This window comes from Salarias fasciatus, chromosome 20 (genome assembly GCF_902148845.1).
Source record: "Salarias fasciatus chromosome 20, fSalaFa1.1, whole genome shotgun sequence".
Taxonomy (NCBI): domain Eukaryota; kingdom Metazoa; phylum Chordata; class Actinopteri; order Blenniiformes; family Blenniidae; genus Salarias; species Salarias fasciatus.
Genome location: NC_043764.1, coordinates 33,832,336 through 33,847,337, shown reverse-complemented (window position 1 = coordinate 33,847,337; position 15,002 = coordinate 33,832,336). Strand labels below are relative to the sequence as shown.

Sequence of the window (15,002 nt, the reverse complement as noted above, 5' to 3'; positions counted from 1 at the left end):
ATAATGACAAAAAATGACTTCCAGTGTAGAGCTTTTATCTGTCATATGCACATGCACGCTGGCAGTGGGATGTGGTTGAACCACTTACAAGGCTGTGTGCACATATTTGATGTGATGTGTGATTTGATGTGTCTCTCTGTGACGGTTTCACGTTGGCATGTAATAACGTGGATGTGGCAAGATAAGACGTTCTCCACCCTTCCAGATTCAAAGTACTGGTAGGCTTCCAGACTCTTCTTGATGTCCATGCTGTCCCTGGTGAACTTTCCTGAAACGAACAAAACAACACAAAACATGTAAATATACTACTTCTGTCAAAAGGCTTACATTAAGTAGATCAAAGGTTCACTCCAGCTAATGGTTTTAACTTGCATGTGTGTTATAATAGAACTTACCTGGTGTCAATGAGACAGGTGTGCAGGTCCCCATACATCCATCATCTGGTCATTTCGTGGGGTCGTTACTCCAAACACCTGTCGGCAGTTTGTATGGACATTCATCTGAAGTTACACCTATCAAGTCCAATTTCTGTTTGTAGCGGACTTTTGCCTCTCCGGGCAGGTTGCTGTAATACTCATACGTCATTCCGCTACTGTTTTAAAGAAAAAAAATGCACAAAAAACCCAAAACCGCTCTGAGTCCGATGTGTTTTCTCACTGACGGCAGTCTTGTTTTCACCGACGCGAGCCGCCATTTTGGATTGTGACGCGATTGTGACGTGAGCTCGGAAAGGTCTATTTGTACGAACACCTGAAGACTCACCGCTACACATTACAGAAATGTCGACACGTCGTAGGTTATTCTCTCTCTCCCCCGATCGCCCCACAGCTCAGCCTTCATCCAGCATGTGATTCGCTCATCTCTCTCCATGAAAACATGAAGCGCAAGCTCAACAATGTGAGGGAATATAACCCAGAGTAGGATTACTAAACTGATTCTGATCTAAGAATATTACAGAAATTAGGATTAAATTTTTTTTACCCTTTATCTTCAGAAGCTGGCGAGTTCCTTCGTGAGTTGAAGTTGGTTTCACAGTGGTGCCTATTTGCGGTTCTGGTTTTTAATTTCCATTTATTTCACGTTGAAAACTGTTGTCTAAGTAATGTTCTGTGAAACATGCAAGCAAGACCAGCATTGAATTACAATTTTGACAGCATTGGGTTTTGATTATTTTATTTCATTAAAACTACTCACCCTTTTTTTTTTTTTTTTTTTTTCAAACGTGTTGCAGACACATGGTGGCGTCTTGCTGCCGCTGCCTGAGGCTTTGTCAATTTAGTTTACATTCGGTTATTTTATGTGTCAACTTGAGCAAGACCATGTATAAGTAACAAGAATTTATTTCGACCATAATTTTAGCTGTTTTTTGCATTGAAAGAATAAAATGTGAAAATTGCACATCGAATCGCAGTCGTATTATTGGTCAGAAAAATTGCTATTAGGTTTTTTGTCAAAATCGTGCAGCCCTATTTAAGGGCATACCTCTATACAGGTTAAAGGTGTCGTATGCAACTTTCACACTCTTTGGCTTGCTGAAAGTAGCTTTTCACACACTCTGGCGGTCACTAGGCTAGTTAGTTGTATTACGTTGGTTTAGTCTGGCCCGGCCGAGGACTTTAGAGTGTAAGTACACGAACTGGGGCGCTGTTCATAGCAGTAAAGCAGAACAGCGTTCCACAAGTATTGAGTGCATAAGTGAACATAATTATTTGAAGATTGACTTTTTTCTATTAAAAACACTTTTCTTTTATTGGTTGGATGGAATATGCTAATTATTTGAGATAGGGAATTTTTTTTTTTTCAAACTTTTTGGCCAAAATCAAATGATAAAACAAAAGCCTTGAACTACTTAAGTTGTGTGTAATGAATCTAACATATATGAAAGTCTGTTTATCAGTACATTACAGAAAATAATGCACTTTGGGTCACCTGGGTGACCCAAGATCAACCATATGTTCTCGTGTCCAACTCCAGGTTCGGTTCCCTTTCTCTTCTCGAGTTCAGTTCGCATACAGCTTGAAGATCATGAGACGAGCCTATACGGCATAATGAAGCTCTGTCTGCCGGCCGCCCCTCTCCTTAGCCTGGCTCCGGTGGGAATTTATGGCTTGGTAAGATAGCGTCTGCTGGGTAGGTGGCGTAGGCGCCACCCCCCCCCCCCCCCCCCAGCTATCGCATTGGCGTGTTCTGATCGGTGGTGCACAGCTTTGGCTGTGAGCTGCATTTGCGGCGCGGGAGGCATAGCCTCCTCCAACTGATGTCAGATTTGTTTTTTTTCTGATCCTTTGCGCACATCCCTGCTCTTGGTGGGTGACTATTATGGGGACAGGAGGAAGAGGGCGCTGCTGAGCAGCCTTTCCCTGTCTTGGACGTGGCCTTAGCTGAACTTGTAGCCTCTGCGTTGGCTGTGCAGACTCACTCTCTGAGCATGGCCCAGCAGGTGGTCACGGGCTTGGTAGTGTGACATCTGCAGGGGTGGTGGCGTATGCCCTCTTCCCCCAGCTTATCGCACTACCGTTGTTGTGTGCACCCGCCAGGTGGCACCGTGACGGAGGCAGACAGAGGAGGGAGCTGCTGAGCTTCCCACTTTCCTGGACGTAGCTTAGCTTATGGTGTCCCACGTTGATGACATCATCAGTGCGACAGCACAGTGCTAAACAATGCAGACGAGCTCAGTCTCCGTTACCTGTTGACAAGTCTCCCCTTCTCCACGAATCAGGAGAAGCTCTATGATGTTGCTATGTTACCAATGCTGGGTCATCTTGACGAAGGATATCGCACACTGTGTCCAAAAACAACAAGCATGCTGTGTAGCCACGCTACATCGACCTCACCACGTAAACTACCATGTCGAAGCGGCTGTGGCGTTCCCAGTGAAGCCGAGCGGAGGCAAGTTGATTAAAACTCAGCGTGCTTGCAGGGTCGATCGACCCGGGTCGAAATGCCGTTTAAACCGTTTCCCACTGCCAGGAGGAGCCATTACTCGCGGGTTTAAATGGGTTTTTGGCTAGTAGGAAAGGGGCATAAGCCTGGTGATTTTGCGACTGCTGTATAGGTGTAGGTGTCGTTCGCCCCCTTCCCTCAGTGTATCGCACCAACCTTGTCTTTTGACCCTGTGTCTGGTCAGTTTCTCAAAAAAAGGAACAAGCTCATGTTACTGGCCTTTTCATTGACAGAAAACAAAAAGACAGTTTGACAAGAGTCTAAAGAGCAAACCTTGTCTATGGTACAGAACCAGGTGAACAGCTTAAAAACTTTTAAAGGGCTGTATCATGCTTTTTTAGCTAGTCCAAACCCCATTATTGACATTAACATGGTCATAGTTTATTTTTGGCGCTAAGGAAAAGTCATTTTGTGTTAAATAAAAGATTTTCTGGGGCTAATTCTGAAACCCGGAAGAGAAAACGCTCTGTTTCACTGAAAATCGAGCCTCTCCCCCTGTGGACTTTGACTGACAGCGTACTTCAACCAGAGCTTCAAAACAAACACGCCATGCATTAGCTTCTCTAAGGGCTAGCTTTAGCTCTTTAGCTTTAGCTTCTCTACACGCAAAGACACGCGAAAACGTCTTTTCCTGTTAGAAACTCACCAAGCGCAGACCCTTCAGACTCTTGCTCTTGCTTGATTGTTGCTTTCAGACGATGATTAAAGTTTATCTCCGTAATCAGAGATACAAAAAGCAGCAACGCTGATTGCCGAGGGCCTGGGGGGGGGGGCGGGGCGGGGGGGGGGGGGGGGTCTCCTCAGTGGAAAATGCGAATCAGCTGCTGCTGGTCAGAGGAGAGTCAGGTGTTGTCTGCGGGGGTGGGGTGGGAGAAGAGTGGTGGGAGGAGTTCAACTTTTGTGACATACTTAGGTTTGAAGAGTTTCAAACGAGCTGTTTTCTCCCTGAAGGGAGGGGCTGCTGTAGAGAGCAGCAGACTGAAGAGATTACTCAGACATGTGGATGAAGGCAAGTAACATTTTGGGGGTGGTTTTAAAGGGAAATCAACTTTGTGGCATGCTGAAAACCTTAAAGTAGATTTTGCATGATATAGGTTCTTTAATTTGGGTTACTGGGCCTGCTGGCATTGGCTGCATTCAGAGTTGGAGGCAAATTTTCCTTTCTGTTCACATCTTCCTTGGTCTTGTTTCACCTCAACCACTTGTTCACATAACAAAATCTCATCTAGAAAAAAGAATTCATACAACAACAACAGCTGGATACTCATTAGCATTGATTAGATATTCATTAGCAGATTTCATATTTCAGCACAAGAATCTGAAAGAAGAAGCGGTCATGTCACAGCTGTGGTGATGCTGTATTGTGGGGGGGGGGGGGGGGGGGGGGGGGTCACATGTTTGAGGGTTTATTTGTGGTTCATATACTGTAAATGTTAAAAAGAAAAAAAATGACTACTGATGGGCAGATGAAGCTTTATGAAGTTTCACGCATACCTCTTAGGGGAAGGCTTGAAAAGAGCCTTAGAGATTTTCTCCTGAGTATAGCAGAGAAGATTCTTTCCAAACACAATTAATTTTTTAGTCATCGCAAACTGTGATGTACCTCCCAGGGTTTGACTGGCACCCAGCTGCCACAGGTTTGCCGCAATCTCCAATGTTTGCAGTCCCTTTGTTGCAAACTGCATTTTGACATACAATCCACCAGGCACTACAGAACACAAACACTGGGATATAATTGATTTATGAGCTATATTTATGATATAAAATGTCTAAATGGGAATTTTTTGGTGATAGAGCTTTATCTCATAAACTCCCTGCAGCAGTCATGAACGGATTCAATTTTGAACAAATATTTCAAAATTATTAATTATCCTCTATTATGCCTCTGGGGGCACACAACAAATGTTATGGGTTATGATTTGAAAGAGTTTATTATCAGAATAGTAGGGATGCAACGGTACGCGGCAAAATACTGAACCGTTGGGTCCGCTCGGCGCAGGACGATACGCCCTAATGGACCGCGATGTTTTGGTTTTGTGATTCATTTTACACAGCTGCTTTTCAGCCCGTCGTTTATGTGTATGCGCCTGTCTGGACGGATAAAAAAACGCTCTCTCTCCGCGAGCTAATGTCCTACCGCTGCTGTGTTGTTGTTCTAATTTCCGGCAGACCAGGTGCCTCGCAGCACGCTGCTGCCTCTCTTGGTGAAGTACAATATCGCAGCAACAAATACGCTGTTGTAACTGTAGCCGGGTCGAAGTGCAGCGATAGTTGCCAGTTCCGCTTATTATCAGCTTTTTATTTTGAAAAGTCATCTGTCAATGTTGGCAGTTGTAAGTGGAGGGACTTTTTTTTTTTTTCTTGTTCCGAAGTGTTTCTTGTTTCTTGTTTTGGGCTTTTCTGCTGCCAAACCCAGCTGAGACTTGAAGCATGCCCCTATCGGTGGCTCCAAACACAGTGTTTCCCCTACCATTATATTAGGGGGGCGCCCCGCCCCCCCAACGGCACCCCCCGCCCCCCCAGAAGGTCAAGTTAAATTAAAATAATTGTTACTTTTTTACACGCAAACTTTAGTTTTCCTGCATAAAGGCCGCTCCACATGCTGTCCTTACACGAGATGCGCCACTGCAGGCTAGTGTTTGTGCCCCGAGTAGGACAGCCTCACTGCGCTCCAGCTGAGCGCAAAAAAAAACACATGCGCTTTTAGCAGTGAAACACGGTCCATTCCTCATTATTTGCCATATTGAACTCGGCCGAATTATCAGAAAAATCAGGAGGAAAATGCTGGTATGAGGCACAAACTGAAATAACAAGCGCAAATATGACAAAAATGAAAGTGAAACTTAGATCGCAAGTTTTGTCAGTGCAGCGTTTCGGCCAGCTGGGCGTTTTTCAGGCGCTGAAAACACACAAAATAAAGTACATTTACCTCCAACACACAATCTGGCTTAATAAAGGTCAGTAGGAGGCAAAATTCGGCGTGACTGAATTTAGGCTGTCTTGGAGATAGAATGAAGTTTGAGGAAGTGAGCGCTAATAAACCATTTTTCATCTGCTCTGCTATTGGTGTGTGTGTGTGTGTGTGTGTGTGCGTGTGTGCGCGTGTTGGGGGGCAATCTTGGTAAAGACTTGGTATTTTAAGCCATTATAAATCATATTTGATCAATTGTAAAATTATTTATGTAACACACACATTTTGAATGGAATCAACAGACTTCAAATGAGCCATTTTAATCGTGATTAACTCCAGGATTGGGGTGCAATTAATTGTTGGCCAGCTCTAATTACAAATGAAAAACGAAGAACATATTATGACTCAACCCCCCCCAAGGGGCCAATCCTCGGGGAAACACTGAAACACATCCACTTTATTGCGTATTTTACTGAAAAAATCTGGCAACACTGAGTGCCTACAGAAGGCATGTCCAGCAAGAGCAGAGTCCAGAGACAGAACGTTGAGGAGGCTCCAGCTTGGTTTAAATCTCCGGTGTGGGTAAACTTCGGTTTATACTGCTGTATAATGTACACAAGCAGTCAGGCAATAAGAGGATATTTATTTGAAAATACTGTGTTCAGTATCTCTTATGAGAGAAGTGCATGATATTATACAGTATACACCAGTAATCATGTTATTTGTGATTGGTTACTGTTAGGGATGGGTACCGAATTTCGTGGCTGCCGGCCGGAATAGACCCCACTGGCCTGGAACACACCGGCCGTTCGGGAAACCTCCCGATGGCCCCCCCGCCCCTGTTCGGAGGTGTTCGCGGGAGGAACAAGCCGCTTCTGCGGCTTCTGCTTCTGCGATGGTCGCTCCCGCTGCATGTCACTTCCTAAACAATGCTCTGCGCATGCGCGGCTCGAAACAAGCGCGCATCGAGGCGGCAACTCAACATATGTCATCACGCAAAAGCGGTCCCACGTGGCTTTTGATTGGCATTATGACTGCCCAATCACGAGTTGGAACCATACAATTCTGATCCTCCAGTAAACCTTTGAGTGTTTGTTTACTGTAGAGCAGGGCTACTCAACTTACCAGTGCTCGTGGGCCACATAGAGAAACATCTCTGTTTGCGTGGGCCGCAACCTAAGTTTGCTCATTTATATGACTGAATTATGTAAAAGACATTTAAATAATGTAAGTAATATTCAATAATGAAATTTTAAATGCATTACAATAGAAAGACAACTACATTAGTCTTTTGTAAAACTAAAATAAGACTTTGTTGAAAATACATTACACTAAGCCTTATAGATCTATTTGTGGCTGTTTTCTGCATTTCCAATAAAAAGCAAAAAGGTGAAATGGCATGACATTTAAAAAAAGTCAGATATCAAATTAAAAAAATGAGGCTTTATTCACAAAATATGAATATACTTACTACACATATTAGCATTTTTTGTAACAAAACATAAGTTTTTTTTTTAAGTTTTTAAAATATTTTTCAAGCAATGCGTTTGAGAAATTCACTAAATTACAACAAAAAAGCAGGTCTTTTTCCACAAAAAGGTAAATAAATTAAGGGATTCTTTATAAAAATAATTGGCCTACTCCTGCAAAAAATAAATGAAGTAAAAATTAAATCTTGTGCATCACAAAAAAGATCACCGGTGGCAAAAAACCAATCATTGTAAAGCATACAAACAGGTGACCTACTTTTTGGAGAACAATGTAACAGAATGACAGAAGAAAAACACACAGGTGTGCATCACTCACAGAAACTGTGCCCAACAGCAGCCCTACAGAGGAGGTCACAGCTAAAACTATTACACTCACTTGGAATCAGGACGATGTATCACATTTCTTAGCAAAGTCCAATACACGTCGGATTTATAATAAGAAAAACAAAACTTTCGGAAGTGTCTCAGTGACAGAACAGTGTCAGTGTTGTCACAGGTTGAGTGGTGCAGTCCTACTGTAATAAATTAAATTCGTGACAGCTGTCGCGGCGACGCTGAAGATTCGCTCGTTTAGGAATGGACGGTTTTAGACAAAGAAGGCACACTGGCTTGTTATTTACTTCCAGAAAAGCAAATTCTTCCCCCCACGACGGTTGAAATTTCCTGTGTTCATCGCATAACTTTAGTTTAATTTTACCGGCGGCAGCCATGAACTCCACTGCGATCGGTCTTCTTCGAGTCTTTTGTTTTCGGCAGTGAGCAAACAGCCTATTGGCGCATTACCGCCACCAGCTGGTACAGCCCCACAGTTGCAACACTTATCTGCCTGTTGTCAGCAGGTCAAACACACTGCCCTCTGGTGTCCGCATATCAGAAACGTTTTTTCCTCATTAAAAGTAGATTTTTTTTTTCACTGCTTACAATCAGCCGTGGGCCGCACCGTTACAGCATGCGGGCCGCATGCGGCCCGCGGGCCGCGGGTTGAGTAGCCCAGCTGTAGAGGTGCCTGGTGCTGCTAATGTGAAACATTTTATACAGTTATTTATTTTGAAAGTTGTTTCTTACTGTATGGGCAGCAGGTGCAAATGTGAAACATTTCATACAGCTATTTATTTTGAGTCTATTTTTATGTTATTTATTATTATTTATTTAATTTTTTTACTTTATCCCCACACACATTTTTCTATGTTGGAGTTATTTCAGTTGATGCTATTGAAGCATAAATGTTGAAAATTCTGAAGTTTTGACTATTTTTTTAAATATACAAAATAACTTTAATTACCAAATGCATATTCCCCCCCCCCTCCCCCCCAAAAAAAAAGTATCAAACAGGTACCGAAAAATACCGGTATCGATTCGCAGGTACCGAGTATCGGTATCGTATTGATTCAGATGTGAAAGGTACCCATCCCTAGTTACTGTGAAATGCAGTTTCTGCTGACAAACAAAATAAAGGGAGATTTTTGGGAGAAAAAAGTTGTTCTCTTTATGTACAAAATGTGTACCGTACCAAACCGAAACCGTGGCACATAAACTGAGGTACAGACCGTACCGTGGGTTATCTGTACTGAATAGGGCATATTTATCTTTGTTTTAAGGTTCACTTCAAAAGGGACGGCGAACTTATCGATGTGGTACCAACAGAGCAGTCATCCTCCTCAGTCGGAGAGCAAAGCAGGGCTGCAGACCTGGAGACGAGTGTGAGCAGGAGTCAGGAGAAGCTTTGGAATGCACTGGTCCTCACAAGTCGAGACCTCGATGACACCAAAGTGAAGAAATCACTGTCTCCCCTGGAGCAGGAGGCAAAACTGGGTCGGCTTGGCCAAGGTGACCCCGGACACTCTCGGCAGGGCTCAGAAGAGGGGCCAGAGTTGAAACCCGAGCCGACGGCCGAGGTCATCCCCGAGACGGTGGTGAGCCGAGAGTTTCCACGCTGGGTCCAGAGCAGTGACCCCCTCTATTATTTCCAACATCGACAACAGGCAGCAAGCGACGGCACGCTGGAGGTAATAGCGATGCTGACCTGGAGCCTGAACCCACAGCTGGACAACGAGGCTCTGTTCAGCTGTGAGGTCAACCACCCAGCTCTGTCCATGCCAATGCAGGCCGAGGTCACATTGGGTAAGTCCTAAATGCCCGGCAGAGTGAACACAAACACCAATGTTTCTTTGATTTCATATCCTCCACAACTATGTCAGACACTGAAAGGCTATTTTACTAAGATAAAAGATACAAACTGTTCACACAAATTGATCACATGTTCAGTTTGGGTTTGTGTAGCAAATGATCAACTCCAAATATCATCAGTGAGCCAAATTCAGGAAGATTAAAACATTCACCATGGATTGGATAGAGTGCTGAAACCCCACAAGCATAAAATCAAGTGTGATGGAGGTTATAGTGGAAGATGGATCACAAACAACAACAGATGGAAGAGGATCAGTCAAAGTCAAAGTGGGAAATGAAGATGTATGAAAAAGAGACAAGATTTCTGAAAAAGAGAGACAAGATTGCAGAAAAAAAATCCACCAATTAAAGCCATGAATAAAAACCACGTCAGGACTGGCTTTCTGATTACATCTGATTACATCGACATCCTGCGACACTTTCCCTGAAATGAAACGGAAATATTGAAAACTGTACATGTACCTTCTTCGCCGACTTATTTTTTGAACGGCTAGAACTGTTTTGGACATGTTAGGCATAAGAACCTTCCCTTCACTATGAGGGACTTACCTACTTACCTACCAAGCTCCTACATAGTTCCCCAAAGTGGAACTATGTAGGAGCACCAAAGTAGGAACACCAAACACCCTGGAGGAATGGGTCGTCTCAAAAAGGGAATATTGCTGTGATTGAGAGACCGCGCAAAAGGGAATCATTGATTTAATGACACAGCCTGGACTCAGTCTGACAGACGGACCGCTAACTGGACTGACAGCTGTCAGCTAGCTGTAAGTCGCTGTCAGCCTCGGCGCTCAGACCATGGACGTCAAGTCACCTCGAAGTCCCAAAAGCCAACGAGAAAATTTGTGCCCGGCAGCTGCTGCCAAGAGTGTGTGAGCATGTGCGTGTTTGTACACCTCCATATTCACTGAGGGCTCTGAGCTGAGATCAGCCATGATGGAGTCAGCAGGTGTGTGTTACCATGGAGACCAGCTCACTCAGCAGGTGTGTGTTACCATGGAGACCAGCTCACTCAGCAGGTGTGTGTTACCATGGAGACCAGCTCACTCAGCAGGTGTGTGTTACCATGGAGACCAGCTCACTCAGCAGGTGTGTTACCATGGAGACCAGCTCACTCAGCAGGTGTGTGTTACCATGGAGACCAGCTCACTCAGCAGGTGTGTGTTACCATGGAGACCAGCTCACTCAGCAGGTGTGTTACCATGGAGACCAGCTCACTCAGCAGGTGTGTGTTACCATGGAGACCAGCTCACTCAGCAGGTGTGTGTTACCATGGAGACCAGCTCACTCAGCAGGTGTTACCATGGAGACCAGCTCACTCAGCAGGTGTTACCATGGAGACCAGCTCACTCAGCAGCCATGACAGTGAATCAGCAGTTTTTCATCCAGTTTGCATGGTTGAAGAAATGTTTCTCGAGTAGGGCTGCCATGATTGGTCGATTAATCACGATTATGTCGACTATTAAAATCATCTACGACTAATTTAATAGTTGACGAGTCGTTCTGGGGTTTGTTTTTTTTTCCCCAATTGTTTTTGTCTCGAAACTGCCGCGGCACATTCCACCGCCACGTCTGCCTTTCTGTATTTGACACAAATGCGCAGTCCTGTCAGCCGCGACGACACCGGACTGGTGTCATGGCCGCCCGGCAGCAGCGGAGCTCAAAAGTGTGGGAGCATGACAAGAAAACGTCAGAGAAAAGTGCAATGCAGCATCTGCAGGACAGAACCTGCCTTCCACGGCAGCACAACTGCGATGGATGAGCAGCCGAAACAGAAGCACGTCGTGGCTCGTGACAACGATGATTGACCGTCGTCTCGGTAAGCTAATATTATTAGCATAGAGGGCTAACTTGCTATTTACTCATAGCTGTCACCGTTAACATTAGCGGTGACGATTTGATTCATTTACTGCCTTGAGCACACATATTTCATGTTTTCTGTAACGCTCTAACAGTGATGTGTTTTAATAAGAAGTGACGTCGCGCTGATGTTTTCTACCGTTATGTTTCAGAGCTTCACCCCATCGGAGCGGATTCTCTCTGCAGCAGAACATCTGCTCCCAGAGAGAGCAGCCTGTCTCCAACACATGTAGAAATGCTGACTGTCCTGGCTGTGAGCCAGAGCCCTGTGTAGTTTGGGATTATGTAGAGTCAGAGTGGAATAAAGTTGTATGCAGTTGCACTGAACACAAAATGCACTTTTGTTTTATTTGAGTCAGTGAGACGAAAACCTTAATAATTCCGCAGTTACAGGAGCCTCCCTCATTGTTGCTATGCTTGATGCCAAACAGAAATTAAGAAAAAAAAATTTACATGAAGGATAAATTTTTGTGTTGTTTAGGCAAGTGCCTTTTCCTTATTTTACTCAAGTATCTGCACTTTATGGTACAGTTAAACAAGTGTTTGTGGCATATTTCAATTAAGGTTTTATGAACTATCATCTGAATTGTCTTTATTTTTAGTTAGAATATACCGTAAAAACTTAAAGCTGAAATCTAATTATGGTTATATAAGAGCAGCTTCATGGTGGTGCGATAAACTATGTTTCACTTTAATTTATATATGATGCGATTAGTCGACTATTCGAAAAAATAATCGGTGATTAGTCGACTACCAAAATAATCGTTTGTGGCAGCCCTACTCTCGAGAACTGAGAGGTGAAATTGGAAAAAAAAAAGTTTTACTGTGAGCATCAGAAGCCTTTCATGGAATTATCCTGAAATTTTGATGTCTGCAGGATCATCCATATAGCCACAGCGAGTTTGTAAAAATGTGTGAACTTTTGGATTTGAGCGAGAAAATTTCTCTCCAAAATGCATTGCAGTAGAGGAGAGAAAATCCTGCACTCTCCTCAAACAAATGCACCTGGAGAGACAAAATAAAAGCATTGTGAGAATCACAAAGACTGTAGCTACATTTTGATGTATAAGACTGAGCCAGAAATGTGGCCGTGGGGATGAGAGAGGGACATTTTTTCTTGGTTCAAATGGAGAGCCTGTGGCAGTCTTTTCCCCCTCTCCAGCCCTCTCCAACACACACTCATAAACTCCAAAAATGCCTGAAATTTCTTGCAAACTTGAAAGCTCACAGTTTAAATTTGGTTGAAGATATTGAAATGAGGCTTTCACATCTGGTCAGAGGACAAAAATGGCAACATTTTGATATTTTAATTATGCCTGTACATCAAGGCTATTCAACTGGCGAGCTGCGGGCCAGATCACACCTGCCAAGCATGTTGGTCTGGCCCTCGGAAGATTGCCAAAAACACAGACGTTCGCTACATACTGCCTGGGAAGGTGTGCAGTGCTGTAACGACCGGGTAGGTCTTTCTCGTTTCGCCCAGCAGGGGGGATTAAATGTTTTTCCTGAGCTGGCAGCTGAATGCGTAAACTTGGTTCGCTGGGGATATTTAATCTGGGGAAAACTTATGGGCGTTTTCACCTGGACATTGGTATCTGGGCGGGGTTGTTTATTTAAGGAAGGCAGCGCACCTGCTGCAAGAGAGAGTGATGTCACACGCCGTCCTGAGGAACTGACCTGCCGGAGGAGCGAGGCCGTGGAGCGTTTACCAGGGAGGATCAGCGCCACTGTGGAATATATAAGTTGGTGTTTTGGGATCTACTGGATTAAACTCTTTTCACCACGGAGCTACTGGACTGGTGAGGAGGAGCTACGGGGACCAGCGGACTGAGGAACGTACCGTGAGTAATTAACGGACACCGGCCACTTAGTCGGCCCCGCGCAGGGACGTGCGCCTCGAACTTTGGGAAACTTTGGGCAATAAAAGATAGGACTTTGTGAGCCCTTTGTGTTCATTTCTGGACTTCCCGCGCTGTGCGGAATTATCTGTTGGGTTTGTAAGGAGGAGCGCCGGAGCGGCGGGTTGCTTGTTTTCTGTTGGGATGGGTTTTTGTTAGAATAAATGCTGCTTTATGTTCCAATCTTCAGGTTTTTTGTCTGCCTGTTAATCACCCCTGCTGATTGGTGTCTTCCGCCCATGACCTCTTTATGCGTAGTGGCAAGATCGCCTTGGAAATAACAGGTGAATTGTTACAGTGCTATGCCTCTCTACTGACAGTAGAATAAAGTGCCTGACTGCTAAAAATTTGCACTGTTTTGTAAATTGTTTTATAAGAAGTTGAACTCCATTTGATTAAAGGTATACTGGAGGATTCTCCGCCGATTTCGTACAACATGGCCGATTTGCCATTTTTGGAGCACTGCGCATGCGCGGCTCCCTCCCAGTGAGGACTGTGGGAGCGCGCACGTCAGCCGCATGTCAGTTTGTGTACATCCGCGGGGCTGGAGCATCGTCTTTCCGCATAGGATTTTAAAACACATTTGTAATCATGTCGGACTCTTCTTCCAATCATCCATCAGAATACGATCCGTAAAGTAGTTTCTTACATGTTTATGCAACAGAAACACATTTGAATGGGATAATAGGCATGTTACCTGTCCAGCAGAAACTTCCCCACGTCGTGATCAGTCCTAAACCCCGTTTGTGCTTTGAATGTCCGCCGCCTCGTAAAGGAATCTCCCAGTAAAACACACGTTTTGTCCTTGTTTTCTATGGCCTTTCTTCTATCCTCCGGGAGCTTCGTTTGGAGACCCGTTTTATCTGATAATAACTCGAGAGCGGACACGCACACGGGCCGTGAGGGGGGGGAGGGGGAGGGGGAGGGGGGGGGGTGGCTTGTGTCCGCTGGCCCGGAACACACCCGCTCCCGGTGGTCACCCCGCCCCTGTTCAGAGGTGTTTGCGAGGGGAACAAGCCGCTTCTGCGATGGTCGCTCCCGCTGCATGTCACTTCCTAAACAATGTTCTGCGCATGCGCGGCTCGAGACAAGCGCGCGCACAGAGGCGGCGACTCGACATAACACGTCATCACGCCAACACGTTCCCACATTGATTGGCATTATGACTGCACAATCATAAGTTGGAACCATACAATTCTGATTGGTTCTAAGGATCCTCCAGTATACCTTTAAAATGTTTATCTTTGGCAGCTCTCTTGTTTTTGCATGTCTGTCACAGTGAGGTGTTTGGAGTGAGGAAGTGTAATAATAATGCCTTCATCTTAATGTAATGTGATGGCTGGTGATGGTGGTTTTCGATGGAAACTCTGATCTCCTGACAGATACAGTGTGCTGTTCAGAGACTGTATCAGACACTGATCGGGTTTGCTGCATTTTTGGTGCAAGTGTGTGGAGTAATGTGAAAGTTTCCTAGTAACGGGCTAAATACTGAGTAATTACCAGGTAATAACATGGAAACAGACCTCACTTCCTTTTACAGTACAAATCCACTTTAATAACTATGCAATTTCGAGGTAGGTATTTTTGCAGTTCCTGAGTAACGAATAAGTAGTTACCAGGTAATGGCGTGGAAACAGGCCTCACTTCCTTTTGCAGTCAGTTCAACCGTAATTGCCAGGTAAAGGTTGTAGTTACTGGGAAATACTAAGAAGT

The 15,002-nt window shown here is 44.6% G+C and overlaps 1 protein-coding gene across 1 annotated transcript in view; it reads left to right on the top strand.

The window, feature by feature from the left end:
* The window catches only part of LOC115407489 (immunoglobulin superfamily member 21-like), a 66,616-nt gene that overhangs the window by 41,685 nt on the left and 9,929 nt on the right, over positions 1-15,002 (top strand). Inside the window, exon 6 of the mRNA XM_030117834.1 lies at positions 8,943-9,465. Coding sequence (XP_029973694.1) covers positions 8,943-9,465 — 523 coding nt within the window. The remainder of the gene's footprint in view (positions 1-8,942; positions 9,466-15,002) is intronic.